The sequence below is a fragment of the Eurosta solidaginis genome, chromosome 5, assembly GCF_040869045.1.
Source record: "Eurosta solidaginis isolate ZX-2024a chromosome 5, ASM4086904v1, whole genome shotgun sequence".
Lineage (NCBI taxonomy): Eukaryota > Metazoa > Arthropoda > Insecta > Diptera > Tephritidae > Eurosta > Eurosta solidaginis.
The window spans coordinates 162,828,605-162,847,969 of NC_090323.1; the positions used below are offsets into that span (position 1 = coordinate 162,828,605).

Below are 19,365 nucleotides of genomic sequence, written 5' to 3' on the forward strand. Positions count from 1 at the left end.
TATACGCCATCATGCGCTCATCCAACCATATTTTGCATAACAGTTAATGCATGCCCAGATCGATAAATTAGTGATCTGTACTTGTGTTTTTGAACAGCGCAGCATGTAGTTTGTCATCTATCAGCGCTGTATTATTTTTGTCATCGTTTAAAGTATCAGGTTCATCTTGGTTACCAGGTCGTTATTTTCATTCCCGCAGGAGTTTGTATCAGTCTTGAATTCTTCCCTAACTCGACCGACTTTTTGGTATATTTGGCATAGTTTCCATCAGCCAGATTTTGAGGATCTTCAAAGTCACACCATTCTGCCTATCTTTGTGGCTTTGTTAGCAACATCACATATTAGGTTGAAAGTATGCTCTTAATTTCCGGTTACGTGAGGAAATTGACGGTTGCTTGCAGTGATAAAGTGTCTGTGCTAATGGATAATAGCTGCCTCATCTATGAGCAGCTTCACAACAGTAAACTTCAATTGAATCCCTCTCTCACTTTCTTCACTGCAAATATGCTTGAATTTTGGCTGCACACATACACTATACAGGTGTGATACTAGTTTTCGTATATTTTTCTGCTGAAACCTGGTGCTACAGACGACTATATTGCGAGACGCGGTGCAGTCACTCAAAGTAAGGAAATACCTCTTCCTTGTTAAATTTTATTGTTGATGAAAGGCTCCAGACATGCAGGCGTCTGCCCTCAAGTCATAAAAGTTCAAAACCATCTCTCATTGGTAGGTTACTTCTTTAGGGAGTCGCGTCCCTTTTGACTGCAATTTGCGCTTAAGTGCCGTTTTGATATACTAACTTTTGAATTATTCAAAGTTATTAAATAAAACTGAAGTATGTATGTTCAAAAGCCCGGCCTACCATATCCATCGCTGTGAACTTGCATATTTGTGAAACTCGCCGAGGTAAACAAAATAATTAGGTTCGAAGAGGCTCCCGAAAATAGTTTTTGTTGATTCTACAGAGCACTGGGGAGTTGCGTACATGTTGCTCCACCGTTTCCTCTACGCATGAAGAATTACATCTTCGACATGAGGTATTGTGTTCAAATCCCGTGGCGTCCACAAAAGTCCAATTCTCCATTGCTCTCCGAGCTTTTAAGTTAATGTGAATATTTTCATTATATTCTACTTAAGAATGACTGCAGATCATGCATGATATCAGCATGCTCTTACTTAGAAACTCTAAAGAACTGTAAATGCACTAATTCGTTCTCACCCACAGCAGCGACTATTGTTTAGACTCAAGGGTGTAAAGTTTTTCTTGGCTGCGGCGAATTCAAGAGCCGAATTATGCCATGATAACTATTTCGCCATCTCGCATGCCAGTATATTCCGAAGGAAAGATATATTGACTTGCAGATCTATGGCAAATTTCCAAATTGTTGTTAACGTTGCTACAATCGCACCCTATGGGGAACAGATGCGGCTTACCTTGACAAGGCCTAGATTCTTGAGTCCACGAATGGGAAGGAGTCCACGAATGAGCATAGCTGCCCAACTGCGACCGCTTGCCTAGCTGTTAAACCACAACCTATAAGTGAATTCGCCGTAAGTTCAGATAAAGGTCTTTAAAATAAAACTGGTTACTATGCCTTAGCTAAACGCCGCCTTTTTTAGTCAGGCAGTGATAGTTTTTCCGCAAATATAAGCCTCTATATATCCCCCGTATCTTCAATCGTCTAGTTATCACGAACTCAACTGTACGAGTATAACACTAGTTGTTGCCATTGCTGTTGCCACTTTTGCTTTCAATACCATTGTTGTTGTAGCTGCAGCAGTTACTCTATAAAATGATTTCTTTAAACTATTTGAGAAACTGTCATTTTCGTGGGAAATATTTATTTTCGACACATTTTATATTCCATCAACTTTCTTTTGCCATGCAGAGAATAAGACCACAATTTACTAAGCAGCAAAGGCATTTAACGTTTTTTGTTGAAAGTGGTTAAAACACCTTTGCACAATCATTGACAAGAAGGATTAAAAATCAATTTTATTAAATTTCGCTTTCTATGCAAACAGGAAAGGAGAAGATGCCTAATAAAAAGCATAGAAAAAATAAGAAATAAATATAATATGTATGTGCAAGTAAAAGTTTTATTTTGCGTACAATGTCTCCAGCCGTCTGCCTCTATAAGTCGTGTTAGCATGTCAATATACTGCCAGGTAATATCAGTGAGCAATGCCATTGGCATGATGGGTTACACCAGCGTCGCCATGGGGGCAAAGCATTTACGACTTTTAACCCATTTGAGAAGATGCAATAATAATATGATACCCACTCTCTACGTAGTTCGCATATTGCCTTGTCCATACTGTACATTCGTAATTCATACGAAATTTATATTGCTACTTCTTCAAATATTTTCCTTTGCTAACATTAATATCATCAAATTGTTACTTTCTTACACAAATTCAATTGCGGCTAAAAATTTTAATTTTTCTTTCATTGTAGTATTCATTTCCCTGTGCGCTTGTTTGTCTTCGACTTGTTATCATTTTTCGATAAAAATAAAGAAATAATCGATTTTATCTTGGTTTGTTTGGAATAGTTAAGAATGAATTAGCTCCTAATGAAATGGTTCACTGTTGTTGTTGTTTTTGCAGCGAAAAGGACGAAGGTTTCGTGGAGTGTAATCAAAGTAGATAGTCATTTGCCGAATATAGATCCGGTACGTTGCGTTAAGAAGGACCATTAAGGTTCTAGCCCGATCATCTCGGGAACGATTTATTATGACCACATTGAACATTCTAGACTATGCGGTAGGTTAGTTAGTACGTACTTGGGCTAGGAAGAGAGGTATCGTGTGGACATTGCAAAAACTATTTCGCACAATGTAAGTGTGCAGTATTCGTTGAGCTGTACACTTACGGAAGTGCAAATATCATCATGCTAGTTACACTGGCATGGACATTTATTTTACACATTAAATAAATTTGTTACTACTGAGTTAACAATGCTTTTCTAGTTGACAGTTTTGGCGGAAAGACTTGAGCATGCAAAAACGAAATTAAAATATATAAAGAGGAGATGATCATTTTTCTGCTGAAATGTCCTGATACTCATCTTGTGCTATTCCTAATTTCTTTCTTTAAAATGGAGGATTTCCTTCCCTGTGTATTCTAGCGGCATAAGAAAACAATCCGCTTTAGTGGTGAGGTCGCGCGGGTCTGTTTCTGGGCGTTTATGAAGTCAGTTGATCATATTTGTCGCCAGGAATTAGAGATCAATTTCCTCGTATGTTGCTACCAACATTCCATTTTCCTTTCCTTAAGTACCTTCAGCAAAATGCTTGAGGATATTGCTACGAATTTGCACTTAGAAGGCAAGTGCACTGAAGAAGAGCGTACTTAAATGTCATTTCGAGAATTTTGTGGCGGCGCAGATTTGGCAAGTTGCATCAACGTGGATGACCAGTCTACTTGTTGTTGTTGTTGTAGCGATAAGAACACTCCCCGAAGGCCTTGTGGAGTGGTATCGATGTATTTGATGCAGATCCGGTACGTTCCGGTACCAAGCCCGACCATCTTGGGAAAGATTTTTTCCCCCTAGATCCATGTGGATTTCGAGGTCACCAGAGCCTCGGCTAGTAATGAAGCAGGATTCGCTATGGATAGGTGAGGTTGGCAATTGGTTTGGAGAAGCTATATATTGCTCTGGCAACCCCTTTAAAGGGTTGAGCTACGTAATCCCTTGAATCTATTTGGTATTTTAGTCGCCTCTTACGACAGGCATACCTACCGCTGGTATATTCTAACCCCCTCACCCGCTGGGGGCTACATATTCTTCTTTTAGCGTTGCTTCGCACCATCCAATAAGTGCGATTACTCACTAACTGCAATAGATATCCTCTCAGGAATTCAAGAAAACTTGCAGTTTCACTGGCTAGGACCAAAGAGTTATGGGTGTTAGAGGCATTGGTTCCAAATTACAATTAAAAAGATGTTTGGTTTCGTATGAAGACACGTTTCATGCAGGATGTACGTTGCGTATATCGAGATTGATTCTGGACAAGGAAAAGTTTAAACTATTGAGATATGCATATCGAAAATCGTGCCAGAGTGACGCACGTTTTCTGGAGATTCTCCTCTCTTCAACTTCGAGTTTCGCGCATTGGCCGCTGATAATTGTGTCCGCCGGAATTTATGCTCCAAGTGCTCGCAGAGATGATTCCTTAAGCCCTGGAAGGCAGGATTCTGAATATTTAACGTAAACTTTTCAGCATTTGATTTCTCTCCCTTATTTGGAATATTCCTCATCGCCTCATCTTGTGAATGATATTCTGAATAAACAATCGATGGTTTAACGGGCCTGCAGCTTCATCCAGTATGTTTCTTTTAAGCTGCTTTTAAACTAACTCTGAGCATTTCTTTTCCTTTTCACCAAGTGCTGCCAGCGAAGGACTTTAGAATTTTGTTACGACTTTGAACTTTAGTTACAAATACGGCTGCATGCACGCCATAATGTAGGTCCTTTACGAACGTCACACCCCATAATTTTTGGGTGTCGGATTATCCCATGGACTTGGGTGTTCAATATTTTAGAATTTTGCCGTAAACATTGTGAATAGGGTCACCGAGGATTTGGTCGGTAATGGTGACAAATTAGGCGAGTGGAAAATACTGGAAAGGCCCGTGCAGGCATCGGAGTAGATAACAGTGGTACCTCTTTCACTTGGGGAACAGACATTTAAAATTTAAACAAAAGAACACCACCCTACGATACGCCTTGTGTAATTCTTTATGGTTTTGATGTTATGCTTCTGAACTGGATGCCTGCTGACCTTATATATAATTTTTGATCCAACATTTGAGTCAAGGTGGAAGGTAGACCTTTACAAGTCTGACAGTAACGTGCTCTGAATGACCTTGCATGAATGTTCTCCCTGACGGACACCAGTCGGGATGGGAGTTCTGAAAAAGATTGTCAGTGTATGCTGTATAGCAGACCCACTTAAATTTTCTGAAGTTAACGAAGATGCGTTGCTCAAATGGGCGCCTTCCCGAAGCAAGTTAGTATGTAGCAGTCCTTCTGCAAGGATATACTCCTTGGACGAAATTTTGTGCGAGGGAAGCAAAAAACTCAAAGGGGGTTACATTTAAATGCCATTCCCTAGAGCCGGCTGCCGTCAGAAGCGCATGAACATTCGCTGGTTTTACTTCTTTATTATCTGGAATCAGAGCAGTGAAGTTATATAAAGTAAATATTGATATACTTCACCGGTATTGTTTTAACACAGCCTAAGGCCAGTAGATACCAATGGCTTTCACTAATTGCACTTTTCATTTATTTATTTATTGTTGATATAAACAAAAACTTACGTATATATGTATTCATTTGCTTTCTATGTAAAAACTCCGTTTCGTGAAAGCAAAATGCAGTGGTTTGGTACTCCGTTTTCTGCATTTTTATTTGTTGTTTACATTACCTACCGCAAGTCTTGTGTAGGCAATGTTGAGCATGTGCAGGCTATAAACGTTAGTGAATCAAGCGCATGCGCAGCATATCGCGAGTGATTGATTAATTTATACTACTAATTTTAGTACATATAGGGGAAAATATAAGTACATCACTATAAGCGTTTATAATAAATCGAATAAAAGTACCAAATTTGGTTAAATACAAGCTAAACGGCAGATCAGCTAATTCAGAAAATAGTCTTGTTTAAGGCCGTCAGTAAATATGTTGGCTGAAAGTGGCTAGGAAAGTAAAAGTTATTTTATTGAAATGACAAACAAAATTTTTTGTAATTTAAAATTTTCTCGTGCAGTTGATTAAAATTAATTTGCTTTATTATATCATTTCAGAAGTGTCGCCATATATAGATTTAGTGCTATGTCCAATGAGAGAAGAACCATGGGGTTGTGCGCGACAGCAATCTGGACGTATTCTAGACTTGTGGGATGGCGAATTACATATGCAGTGGCAGAAACTAAAAGGTATTGTGTTATGAGCAAAAAAGAGTATTATTTATTTTGATTTTTATTTAATCAGCTATAGTATCTATGAAATACATGAAATCTTACAGACTGCGTAACGAATTAAATACAATAATTTTATTATTATTGTTGCTTTAGCTAAAGTTAAAGCTTAACTAAATTGTAATTTGAATTAAGACTTGTTAAATACAAAATCTATATGCAAAGCATTCGATAAATTAAACTTACGTAACGTTCTGATAAGAGCGGGGTGATGTGCATAGTTAACCCCCACACGCGCGAAAAAAGTATGCCATTACTTCTAAGGTTCCTGTGAGGAACCACGAATTTAATCCATTCTAATAAAGTGGTAACATCTACTAAGCACGGACTGATGTCAAACACAAATCCAAGATTATTCTCCTGTGAACCGTCTTTAAGTTAATAAGAAGCCATCTTGAACTATATGTTTTACAATTTTAAAAAAGTGTTTTGCACCCGTTCTAGTCTCTTAATAATCGTTAACTGGCCTTCATATGAAAACTGCGTATTCCAGCTTGGAACGCCTTAAAAAATATAAATAAGTTTTATGGGTCAGTAGAACCTGCACTGCAATAGCGAATGAAAGCAAGTATTGAATTCGTTTTGGCAATTGTATGATTTACATGATTTCGAAACATAATCTCAGTACTTAAGTCCAATTTTCATTAAACTGCTCAACAAATGTCAGTTGACCTAATTCCATTTACATTATATCTTATCTCCGAGTTTGTATTTAGTTCACATTTAGTTAGGTTAGGTTAGGTTGAACTGGCCGTACCATGAGGACCTCACATAGACTGAATGAGTCCGTGGTGTTACCAGAAATTTGTTTTTAGTAACTTATATAAATATACATTCAGAGCTCTGGTCATCACTCATAATGTTCTTCTCCAGGTGACCTGTGCGCAATACGTTTTCGGAATTCATTCGCCATTCATTTGGCAGCAGCAAATTAAAAAATGCTTTTTAAAGGCCGGGCCGTTCTCACCAACGCTAGCTAATTTGAAATAAGCTGGAGCGGCCTAGGAACTGCAATATTATGGCTTACCATACGACGCCTACTTCTAAAATTTCGTTTGTTTCCAAAACTTTATTTTACTTTATTTTGTCTTGCTTTATAAATTTGTAAATCCAAACGTTAAAGGTCGTTTTCACCATCTTCAATTAGACACTTAACTAAAAGTTATCGAAATTTTCGTTTTCTCCATCGACTGTTTATTAAATATCTACAAAACACAACGGTTTTTCTGGTTTTGTTGCATTCACAATAGATATTTGCGATTTGTTTTATAAAATATTTACAAATATGAGATAAACTTGGGTTACTCATCCTATGTTCGTAGGTAGGTAGGTAGCAATTAATTTGGATTTAATCAACATAGATACCAAAGACATTCCCAAACTTCTCTCCAAATTAAAATGCACCATGGATGACATAATTTCGAGTTCTAAAAAAGTTTTGTTAATATACGAAAACACCGAAATTGGGATTCAGCTAGCCTCAAGGCCGGTTTATGTCATATGGGTATTAAAGGAAAGGCGTTTATGGGCTATGTAGCGGTGTATTTTAGTTAAATATCTTATTTGATTCTCGAGATATTGCCCAAAATGTGGATCCAATGAGGCCATTAATATATTTGTACATTTTGAGAATTGAAAAAACGACTCTTATATCGATCAAAGTAGGCAAAACATGCAAGACCATTTGCATCATATTTATAATATAATGTCCACACTGCACTTCTCATTTTGAGAGCTATGAGGTGGGTTTGGTCAAAGGCTGAGGTATGCTCAAGTCAATCCAGAGTCGGATGGAGGTCCCACTTCCCCCACCTAAATAAATACACAGTGAATTAGTGTTTTGATTTCGAACACACACACACGCGGCTCTCGGGATAAAATATCCACAACCTTGAATCCAGAAGAGAGAGAGAGAGAGAGAGAGAGATGTTCACTACGTAGTATCGCTGATATTATAATCCAAGGACGACGGCTCTCCGCAGGGAGAGATATATTGCTAGCTAGCGGTGGCCGAGATGGTGGAGACGACGGTGGCTCTCGCTAAGGGGTGCTAACGGCGGTAGTAGTGACGGCGGTAGTTAGGATCACGCCCGAAGAGAGAGTACTGGATGACGGTGGCTCTCTCCAAATAGCTATGACAACGGGTGGCTAGGCTTCGGGATGGGATGTCCGTGGATCTGGATCGTGATGATGATGGTACCTACGGCGAAGTGTGTATTAGTATGAGGCTAACTAACTACAATATATTGGCTCGGTTATTCGGCTAGGGTAGCAGGGGTGTTTGTCCCGCCGCAGGCGTTGGGAAGTGTTCCCCTCTTACCTGAGCCGTGTATCCGTGCATTACCCTTCCTCTGAGTAATAGGGGGGGGGGGGGTGAGTCCCGTCTTACTCAGAGGATATGATGATAACAAAATATTAGGCCGCGGGGGGAAGTACCATCGGCAGAACCGACCTTGTAACTTTACCCCCCCTCGACACAAAGGGAGTCCCTGGAATATGGGTAAGGCTGCCCAATAGGTCTGGGGGGAAGTACCATCGGCATAACCGACCTTGTAACTTTACCCCCCGTCGACCGAAAGGGAGCCCCTACAATGTATTTATATTGGCTCGGGCAGTGTGCCAGGGTAGTGGGGAAATCCGCCCCGCCACTGGCGTTGGGACGGGTTTCCTTCCTACCCGAGAAGGCTGCTCGTGCATTACCTTTCCGATGAGTAATAAGGGGTGTAAATCCCGTCTTACTCACCGGAAATGTGGGTAAACCTGCTGGGTGTCCGATAAGCAGGGGGGGCGTACCATCGGTGGAACCGACCTTGTAACGCACCCTCCTAACCCAAAGGGCACCCCTTGTCGACCGCCAGTGGCGGCCGACACGCACTTCACTTACCTACGGCGAAGTGTGCTTGGTGTATTCCGGCCAATCATTTTATTCATAGGTAACTATGAACACGTTGGGAATTATGCTCGCATTGTCGCGCACAGCGCGCCACGAATGAAAATTCCCAAGCATTGTGCGTTCACCATCGCTGGCTTGCTTTGTGCTTGCGCAATGGTTGTTGGGCCGGTATGTATGCATATATGTATGTCGGTACATATACTACTAGGGGTGGGCAGTAAATGGAAAATATGATGTTAGGGGTGGGCGCTAAATAGGAAATAGATATTGTGGCGTAGCATTTGCTACGTTACAGTCCCCCTCCTACTTCGGCGGACGAAAAGTTGTGGTATTCTAGGGTTTATGCGTGGAGGCCTGAACTACCATGGGCAGAGCCCAGGTATGTTTTATCATCGGTTGAATCCGATGGCTCGACCGACATGTGTGTATATGTGTTCGTTGATGTTTTTATACTCAGTTGAGCAGAGCTCACAGAGTATATTAAGTTTGATTGGATAACGGTTGGTTGTACATATATAAAGGAATCGAGATAGATATAGACTTCCATATATAAAAATAATCAGGATCGAAAAAAAATTTGACTGAGCCATGTCCGTCCGTCCGTCCGTCCGTCCGTCCGTCCGTCCGCCCGTTAACACGATAACTTGAGTAAATTTTGAGGTATCTTGATGAAATTTGGTACTTAGGTTCCTGAGCACTCATCTCAGATCGCTATTTAAAATGAACGATATCGGACTATAACCACGCCCACTTTTTCGATATCGAAAATTTCGAAAAACCGAAAAAGTGCGATAATTCATTACAAAAGGCCGATAAAGCGACGAAACTTGGTAGATGAGTTGAACTTATGACGCAAAATAGAAAATTAGTAAAATTTTGGACAATGGGCGTGGCACCGCCCACTTTTAAAAGAAGGTAATTTAAAATTTTGCAAGCTGTAATTTGGCAGTCGTTGAAGATATCATGAAGAAATTTGGCAGGAACGTTACTCTTATTACTATATGTACGCTTAATAAAAATTAGCAAAATCGGAGAAGGACCACGCCCACTTTAAAAAAAAAATTTTTTTTAAAGTAAAATTTTAACAAAAAAATTTAATATCTTTACAGTATATAAGTAAATTATGTCAAGATTCAACTCCAGTAATGATATGGTGCAACAAAATACAAAAATAAAAGAAAATTTAAAAATGGGCGTGGCTCCGCCCTTTTTCATTTAATTTGTCTAGGATACTTTTAACGCCATAAGTCGAACAAAAATTAACCAATCCTTTTGAAATTTGGTAGGGGCATAGATTTTCTGTGAAAATGGGCGAAATCGGTTGATGTCACGCCCAGTTTTTATACACAGTCGTCCGTCTGTCCTTCCGCATGGCCGTTAACACGATAACTTGAGCAAAAATCGATATATCTTTACTAATTTAAGTTCACGTATTTATCTGAGCTCACTTTATCTTGGTTTGAAAAATGAACGAAATCCGATTATGACCACGCCCACTTTTTCGATATCGAAAATTACGAAAAATGAAAAAAATGCCATAATTCTATACCAAATACGAAAAAAGGGATGAAATATGGTAAGATAATTGGATTGTTTTATTGACGCGAAATATAACTTTAGAAAAAACTTTATAAAATGGTTGTGACACCTACCATATTAAGTAGAAGAAAATGAAAAAGTTCTGCAGGGCGACATAAAAAACCCTTAAAATCTTGGCAGGTATTACATATATAAATAAATTAGCGGTATCCAACAGATGATGTTCTGGGTCACCCTGGTCCACATTTTGGCCGATATCTGGAAAACGCCTTCACATATACAACTACCACCACTCCCTTTTAAAACTCTCATTAATACCTTTAATTTGATACCCGTATCGTTCAAACTCATTCTAGAGTCACCCCTGGTCCACCTTTATGGCGATATTTCGAAAAGGCGAACACCTATAGAACGAAGACCCACTCCCTTTTAAAAATACTCATTAACACCTTTCATTTGATACCCATATCGTACAAACAAAGTCTAGAGTCACCCCTGGTCCAGAAAAGCCCACTCCCTCTTAAAATACCCATATCGTACAAACACATTCTAGAGTCACCCCTGGTCCACCTTTATGGCGATATTTCGAAAAGGCGAACACCTATAGAACGAAGACCCACTCCCTTTTAAAAGTACTCATTAACTCCTTTCGTTTGATACCTATATTGCACAAACGAATTCTAGAGTCACCCCTGGCCCACCTTTATGGCGATATCTCGAAACGGCGTCCACCTATGGAACTAAGGATTACTTCCTTTTAAAATAATCATTAACACCTTTCATTTGATACCCATATCGTACAAACGCATTCTAGAGTCACACCTGGTCCATCTTTATGGCGATATCTCGAAAAGGCGTCCACCTATAGAACTAAGGCCCACTCCCTCTTAAAATACTCTTTAACTCCTTTCGTTTGATACCCATATTGCACAAATGAATTCTATAGTCACCCCTGGTCCACCTTTATGGCGATATCTCGAAAAGGGGTCCACATATAGAACTAAGCCCCACGCCCTTTTAAAATAATCATTGACGCCTTTCATTTGATACCCATATCATACAAACAAATTCTAAAGTCACCCCTGGTCCACCTTTATGGCGATATCTCGAAAAGGCAAACACCTATAAAACGAAGGCCCACTCCCTTTTAAAAATACTCATTAACACCTTTCATTTGATACCCATATCGTACAAACAAAGTCTAGAGTCACCCCTGGTTCACCTTTATTGCGATACCTCGAAAATGCGTCCACCTATAGAACTAAGGCCCACTCCCTCTTAAAATACTCATTAACTCCTTTGTTTTGATACCCATATTGCACAAACGAATTCTAGAGTCACCCCTGGCCCACCTTTATGGCGATATCTCGAAACGGCGTCCACCTATAGAACTAAGGCCAACTCCCTTTTAAAATACTCATTAACACCTTTCGTTCGATGCCCATATTGTGCAAACAAATTCTAGGGTCACCCCTGGTCCACCTTTATGGCGATATCTCGGAACGGCGTCCACCTATGGAACAAAGGATTACTCCCTTTTAAAATGCTCATTAACACCTTTCATTTGACCCATATCGTACAAACGCATTCTAGAGTTAACCCTGATCCACCTTTATGGCTATATCCCTAAATGGCGTCCACCTATAGAACTATGGCCCACTCCCTCATAAAATACTCTTTAATACCTTCCATTTGATACACATGTCATACAACCACATTCCAGGGTTTCTCTCGGTTCATTTTCCTACATGGTTATTTTCCCTTATGTTGTCACCATAGCTCTCAACTGAGTATGTAATGTTCGGTTACACCCGAACTTAACCTTCCTTACTTGTTATTATTATGATTGATTGATTTTTTTTTTCTTCTTTTTTTTTCAACAATAATGTGTACATTTCATTTGTGTTTAAATTTACATTGCAAGTAGAAATTCATTTTAAATTTACATTTCAAGATTAAGGTATATACATATGTACATTTTTATATTACATTTTAAATTTACATTTCAAAATTAAGGTATTTACATTTCATGTATAGAAAACTTATCAAACTAAGTCGGATCTTGCTTCTCCTCAGCCAGCGAATCGTACCATCTTGTAGTGTTCTTTCAGCTTGATTATGGCGTGATCTTCGTCCACCCTACGCGCCGTGTTACACCCTTTTGCGATTTAGCCATAGTCCGGGCAAAGAACTCTGGGCGTGGTTTCCATTAATAGTATCGTGTGGCTCTCGGTTTGGTGCATAGGGTATAGTGTCACCAGCGGTTGGTTTGTCGCATACGATGGCGTTTAGATGGCAGGCTATTAATGGCGGGTTCCAGAATATCTTAGCGTCCAGTATTCGTGGCTTATTTGCGGGCCACGGTACTGCGTCGAATGGAGGCGGTTCTTCGGGCATGGCATATTTTGTTCGTGCTTCTCTCGGCCCAACGAAGTTGCGGTTAAAATTTATTTCGGCGGTTGATTTGTGTTGGGTCGTATTTATGGCGAACGCTTTTTCTGGTAATTCCCGTTGCCAGTTCCGATGGTCTTGTTTCGTATGTTGTGCCACCCTTGTTTTGATAACGCGATTAACGCGTTCGGTAGGATTTTTGTGGGGGGCACACGGTTTGGTAAATCGGTGGGTGATGTTATGATCCTTCAGGATCGTTGCCGGAGCGTTAGTGACGAGTTGCTCACCATTGTTGCTGAGGAGGATGGCCGGGTAATAACTTTGTTTTAGTGTTGTATTGTGTCTGTGTTCTGCGGCAGTGTTAGGCCCTTTTAGGTGTGTGGGTGCTTTTTGATGTGTTTCTATGAGCTCTAGGTGTTCTATCTTTCGCTCTTCGTTGAGGTGTTCCGCTTCTCTTAGGTAATGCAGGGTTACGGGTGCGTTTGCTTTGGTTGCACCGGCTGTGGTAAGGGGCTATCCATCCAGTGAGACGGTAACGTTGCGCTTTGCCAAAAAGTCCATACCCAGGATAACACTCTCGGCCAAATTAGGGATAACAGATACCAACGTACTGCCTGTATTTGACCTTGACCGGGTAGGAGTGGGTGCTCGCAATGTACCATTGGTCGGCGAATTGCACGTTGCGACGATTGGATAACGGTGGAATCTTTCGTCGTTCCAGATGCATTCTTACGGCTTCATTGATGTATGTCACGGTGGCCCCCGTGTCGATCAGGGCGCGGCACATCAATCCTTCGATGGACACCCGTATGTAAAAACGTCCGTCGTTCCCCATCCCTTTGGCTACGGATGATAATAGTGCGGGTGTTATCGGATTATTTCGGTTCATTCCGTAGCATGCACAATCCCTGGAGAGCGTTCCGTCTCTGCCGCATCTAGAACAAAAAAGTCGTCTTTTGTTGTTGCAAAGGGAGCGGCGGGGGCCGCGTTTCTTGCATCGCCAGCAGGTGTTTCTTGCATCGGAACGGTCAGTGAGTGTGGACAGGGAGTTTGTTATTTGATCACTCTGCTCCTCCAGCTCCTCGATTATTACTGTGCTTAAGCTATGTGCTAACAGTCGGCTCTGTTTGGCTTCTTCGCCCCGCAGTAATTCGTACTCGTCGGTGAGCTCCATAAGCTGCTCTGTCGTTTGGAACTCGCCCCGCTTCACAAAAAGTCGATACTCCACCCGTAGTCCGTCGTATATGCGTTCTAGATGATCTTCTTTGCACAAAGTCGGGTGGCGGCGAATAATCGTCTGGAGGGCGAGGATATAGTCCTTGGCCTTTTCTCTGCTCGTCTGTTTTCTTTGGCGGATAGCGTCCTCTAGCTGGCTAATGTGTCGCTTCGGCAAAAAGAATTTTCCGGCTTCGGAGCGGAAGTCAGCCCATGTGTGTAGTTGTTGTTTTCGCAGGCGGAACCATTGAAGGGCTTTGCCACGCAGTATCTCTGGAAGGGTTGGGAGGAGTTGATCTGGCTTAACCAGATAGCATTCTGCCAGTTCCTCAATGCTTTCCAGGAAGTCGTATAATGTGTCGCCTCCAGCGTAATGTATATCCCAGCGGCGGACTGTATTCATAACCTCCATGTTACTTATGCCGCTCTGCTCACGCTGGGGGGATATTGCTTTAATTGTAACGGCCGGTGTGTTGTTTTGCGTAGATGTGACTGGCCGGGCCTCTTCGGCGGCGATCTCCATCTCTAACTCTCTCAAGAGATTTTCTGTTGACTTACGCTTTCGTTGGTCTCGGACGTATGCGCTGAGTGTGCGGCGTAATTCGGCGACGGTATGTCCTTCGGTGTAGATTCTGTAGCGTTTGCATTCTTCGATTAGCCTCTCCTTCTTCAGCAGGTAAATCCAGCCTAGAGAGTCGACGTTGAGCGTGGTGGTGGTGGTTTCGCTTATTTTTGTGTCAATTGTTGGTTGTGTGTTCGGTGAACCCGTTCCTACAGTGTTGGTGCTCTCGTTGGTTTTGGCACAGTCGCCTGAGGAGATGGGTCCCTGCTCGGACGCCATTTATGAGGTGGGTTTGGTCAAAGGCTGTGGTATGCTCAAGTCAATCCAGAGTCGGATGGAGGTCTCACTTCCCCCACCTAAATAAATACACAGTGAATTAGTATTTGATTTCGAACACACACACACGCGGCTATCGGACTAAAATATCCACAACCTTGAATCCAGAAGAGAGAGAGAGAGAGAGATGTTCACTACGTAGTATCGCTGATATTATAATCCAAGGACGACGGCTCTCCGCAGGGAGAGATAGAGTGCTAGCTAGCGGTGGCCGAGATGGTGGAGACGACGGTGAATCTCGCTAAGGGGTGCTAACGGTGGTAGTAGTGACGGCGGTAGTTAGGATCACGCCCGAAGAGAGAGTACTGGATGACGGTGGCTCTCACCAAATAGCTATGACAACGGGTGGCTGTGCTTCGGGATGGGATGTCCGTGGATCGGGATCGTGATGATGATGGTACCTACGGCGAAGTGTTTATTAGTATGAGGCTAACTAACTACAATCTATTGGCTCGGGTATTCGGCTAGGGTAGTAGGGGAGTTTGTCCCGCCGCAGGCATTGGGAAGTGTTCCCCTCTTACCTGAGCCGTGTATCCGTGCATTACCCTTCCTCTGAGTAAAAGGGGGGGGGGGGTGGTGAGTCCCGTCTTACTCAGAGGAGATGATAACAAAATATTAGGGTTGCCCAATAGGCCGCGGGGGGGAAGTACCATCGGCAGAACCGACCTTGTAACTTTACCCCCCCTCGACACAAAGGGAGTCCCTGGAATATGGGTAAGGCTGCCCAATAGGCCTGGGGGGAAGTACCATCGGTAGAACCGACCTTGTAACTTTACCCCCCGTCGACCCAAAGGGAGCCCCTACAATGTATTTATATTGGCTCGGGCAGTCTGCCAGGGTAGTGGGGAAATCCGCCCCGCCACTGGCGTTGGGACGGGTTCCCTTCCTACCCGAGAAGGCTGCTCGTGCATTACCTTTACGATGAGTAATAAGGGGTATAAATCCCGTCTTACGCACCGGAAATGTGGGTAAACCTGCGGGGTATCCGATAAGCAGGGGGGGGGCGTACCATCGGTGGAACCGACCTTGTAACGCATCCTCCTAACCCAAAGGGCACCCCTTGTCGGCGCCATTGGCCTACGGCGAAGTGTGCCTGGTGTATTCCGGCCAATCATTTTATTCATAGGTAACTATGAACACGTTGGGAATTATGCTCGCATTGTCGCGCACAGCGCGCCACGAATGAAAATTCCCAAGCATTGTGCGTTCACCATCGCTGGCTTGCTTTGTGCTTGCGCGATGGTTGTTGGGCCGGTATGTATGTATATATGTATGTCGGTATATACACTACTAGGGGTGGGCAGTAAATGGAAAATATGATGTTAGGGGTGGGCGCTAAATAGGAAATATATATTGTGGCGTAGCATTTGCTACGTTACAGAGCGAATCATCTCATTCGGTGGTAACTCAATCTGAACGATGTTTGAAACTACGCCAAACTTTGATTCCTTTTCTACTTTTTAACAGAATTGTAACAAATATTAGAAAAGTGTAATCAAATGAGGTAATTGACTGTTTTAACAAATTGCAATAAAATCAGCAATATTTATTTAACTCAAAAGCAAGCGTTAACTGATTTTCTGCTGCCTGCATGGACAGGGCAATTCGTGTACAACATATCGAGCATCAATCCGGTACAGTGTGGACAGCTAGACCAGTTCTTCACCTGTATTTAATTTTTAGGTGATGTTTTTGCCATTTTTTTGTTCAAGTGAAATGTCTGATTTCTTAGAGCAACTGCTTTTTTAAAACCCGGTAGTTTTTGGATTCGGGTACTTTTTCAGAACCTGGTACTTGTTTAGAACCGGATAATTTTTCAGACCCGGATTCTTTTTCAGAATCACGTACTCTGCGTATTTAAAAAAACAGGTACTTCTTCGAAACCGGGTCCTTTTCAAATACCGGGTCTATTTCGGATTCTGGTACTTTTTTGAAGCAAGGAATTTTCGAATCTAGGTACTTCTTCAAAACCGGTTTCAAATTCAGATCCGGGTACTTTTTCAGAACCAGATTTTTTTCATAAGTGTAGGTATTTAAAAAAATAATTTTTTCGGATCCGGGTACTTTTTAAGAACCGGGTACTTTTTCGGATCAGGGTCCTTGTTTAAAATCCTGCAATTTTTTGTGCTGTTAGCCATTCTAAGCTACTAAAAGCGCTTTAAAGAATTCTCGAGCTAAAGACAGATGCAAAAGACAACGTCTACCGGGCTGCTTGTATATGTATCAACTATATAATATACATATATACTATATATATATACATATATTTGATTCAAAGGCAAGATGAAGGGATGCATCTATTAATAAGTTTACTGAAATAATAAAACACTCATTAAAACTAAATTAGCCTCTACATTGATTTGAAACTTGTTTTAACTTTTGGCAGAAGACGTTAAGTATATATATATATATTTTTTTAAATTTATGATTGCAGTGGAAGCCGATCGGCAACTCAATGCTACAATTGAGAAGCGTGGATACAGCGCATCTGAAATACTCACCAAAGAGAAGCCATCCACTATACTTAAGAAAATAGAAATAGGTACCGAATATATGAAGAAATATCTTGGTGAAGCTATGGATGGGTGAGTTGCGTGCAATTACATTTTTCTTCACAACTAAATCAATCATATAAATAATTTTATCAAACTAGTTTTCTTGGTCGCCAATATGATTACGTGCGAACAGATGCAAAGCAAAGCATCAACGCAAACATAGTAGCTGATGAAGATGAAGATGATGATGAGGAAGAAGAACAAGAAAGTAATACCAATAATGAAAATGAGGATGATGATGAAGACACCGAAGATAACGAAGAAGAGACCGACAATTATACAGAAACAACTAATGATATAGAAGATTACACAGACGGCGACGAGATAGCTAACCAACATTCAGTTCTCTCTCATAGGCACCCGCTTAATGTGCACAATCAACTAAAACACGATTCAATTGCTCCACTAATTGGAACAGCACCCATTGCAGGTAGTCATGATACATCCCCAGAGTTCATTGAAATCGACGACAATCGCAATGAGCCGACGAATCAGTTAAAAAAAGGTGGTGGTGGTAAAAAGAAACGAAAAAATAAGAAAAAGAAGCAACCAGAAGCATTGTTAGTAGTGCAGCCAGCACAGTTGGAGTTACAGGGTCATGGGCATGGTGGACATGGTGGTCATCATAATGATCACGAAGTTGAATGGGTACCTGTATCGCATAGTAAACCGTCGAGAAAACAAAAACGCAAAAAGAGGAGGAAACATCAACATGGCGGAGGTGATGAGGAAATAGTTGTTGTCGAAGAAGAGCCTTCGCATCATTTGGGACTATTGGAAGAGCTGGTCGATGCAGTTGATGTGGTGGATTTGGATGAGGGACATAAGCGCAAACATAAGCGACCGCATAAATATGGTAGAAGCGTTGGAGGTGTGTGTTTGCGTGTGATTTAATAACGCACCCTTTTTCCACCACCAATCATTACTTTTGTCTTTCCCTTTCCTGGAATCTGGAGTTTTTATAATTTTGTATATTGGTAGCATTTTATAGGCTTAATGTGACAAGGGAAGTGGTGAGGGTTATTAATGCGCTCTTTGTTTATAAAGTGCTATAGCTTTTTCATATTTCCTTTCATCTGTCCTCTCTTATTCTGGTAATGGTAATTTTAATCAAACATAGTCCATTAATTCCTTCCCCATACACCAGTTACCCAAAATATAATCAAGAATTTCAGGCCTTAGGTGGTTTAAAATAGTGGTCTACTGTTCAACGGATATTTTCAACATCACTTTTTTTATTATAGACATTACAGGCAGACGTTTTTCTTAATCAATTCAAAGGAAAAGAAAGGGGGTACGTCGCAAACGGGGGGTGTTCCATTTGCTTTCCTCTGGGTCGTGGTCATCTTGTAATGTATTGCTGCCAATAAGTCGCCCTTACTGGTGATCCTCATCAGGGAGAAATTTCCAAAAACCTTACTGTATCTTTTACTGGGATATATAGGTACGGAAAAGTGATCTGTATACTGCAACATAGGTCGGAAATTCTAAAAAAGCTGGGCTTGTTCTATTTACAAGGAGGTAAAAATCCTCTTCCTGTAAACGAAATAAATAAATGTAAGGCGCGATAGCCTCCAAAGAGATTTTAGGCCGATATTCTCTTTCAATTTGCGCCGTGCTCCTTTTAATTTTTCGTACAAATTGGAGGGACGAAATCTATTTATTTTTCTTTTTAAGCCGACCCCAAACGGCATTTGCAAGGCAGATGGCTTTCACAGAGAAGCTTTTCATGGCAGAAATGCACTCGGAGTGCTTGCCAAATACTGCCACGCTTAACTAAATTATCTGCTTATTGAAAAAACTTGTTTCCAAAAATTGTCCGGAGCGGGAAACCTGGATTTTCGGTGTAGTAAGGGGAGCATGCTGCCAACATACCATGGCGGCCG

General features: G+C 41.4%; 2 protein-coding genes across 3 annotated transcripts in view; one reads left to right on the forward strand and one right to left on the reverse strand.

Moving 5' to 3' along the window:
* LOC137233568 (uncharacterized) overlaps positions 1 to 19,365 on the reverse strand; it is a 258,492-nt gene that overhangs the window by 146,321 nt on the left and 92,806 nt on the right. The window lies entirely within an intron of this gene.
* LOC137253300 (uncharacterized) overlaps positions 1 to 19,365 on the forward strand; it is a 58,884-nt gene that overhangs the window by 28,785 nt on the left and 10,734 nt on the right. For both annotated transcript variants that reach the window (XM_067789981.1, XM_067789980.1), the window contains exons 3-5: positions 5,815 to 5,946; positions 17,359 to 17,509; positions 17,578 to 18,350. In XM_067789981.1, coding sequence (XP_067646082.1) covers positions 5,815 to 5,946; positions 17,359 to 17,509; positions 17,578 to 18,350 — 1,056 coding nt within the window. The remainder of the gene's footprint in view (positions 1 to 5,814; positions 5,947 to 17,358; positions 17,510 to 17,577; positions 18,351 to 19,365) is intronic.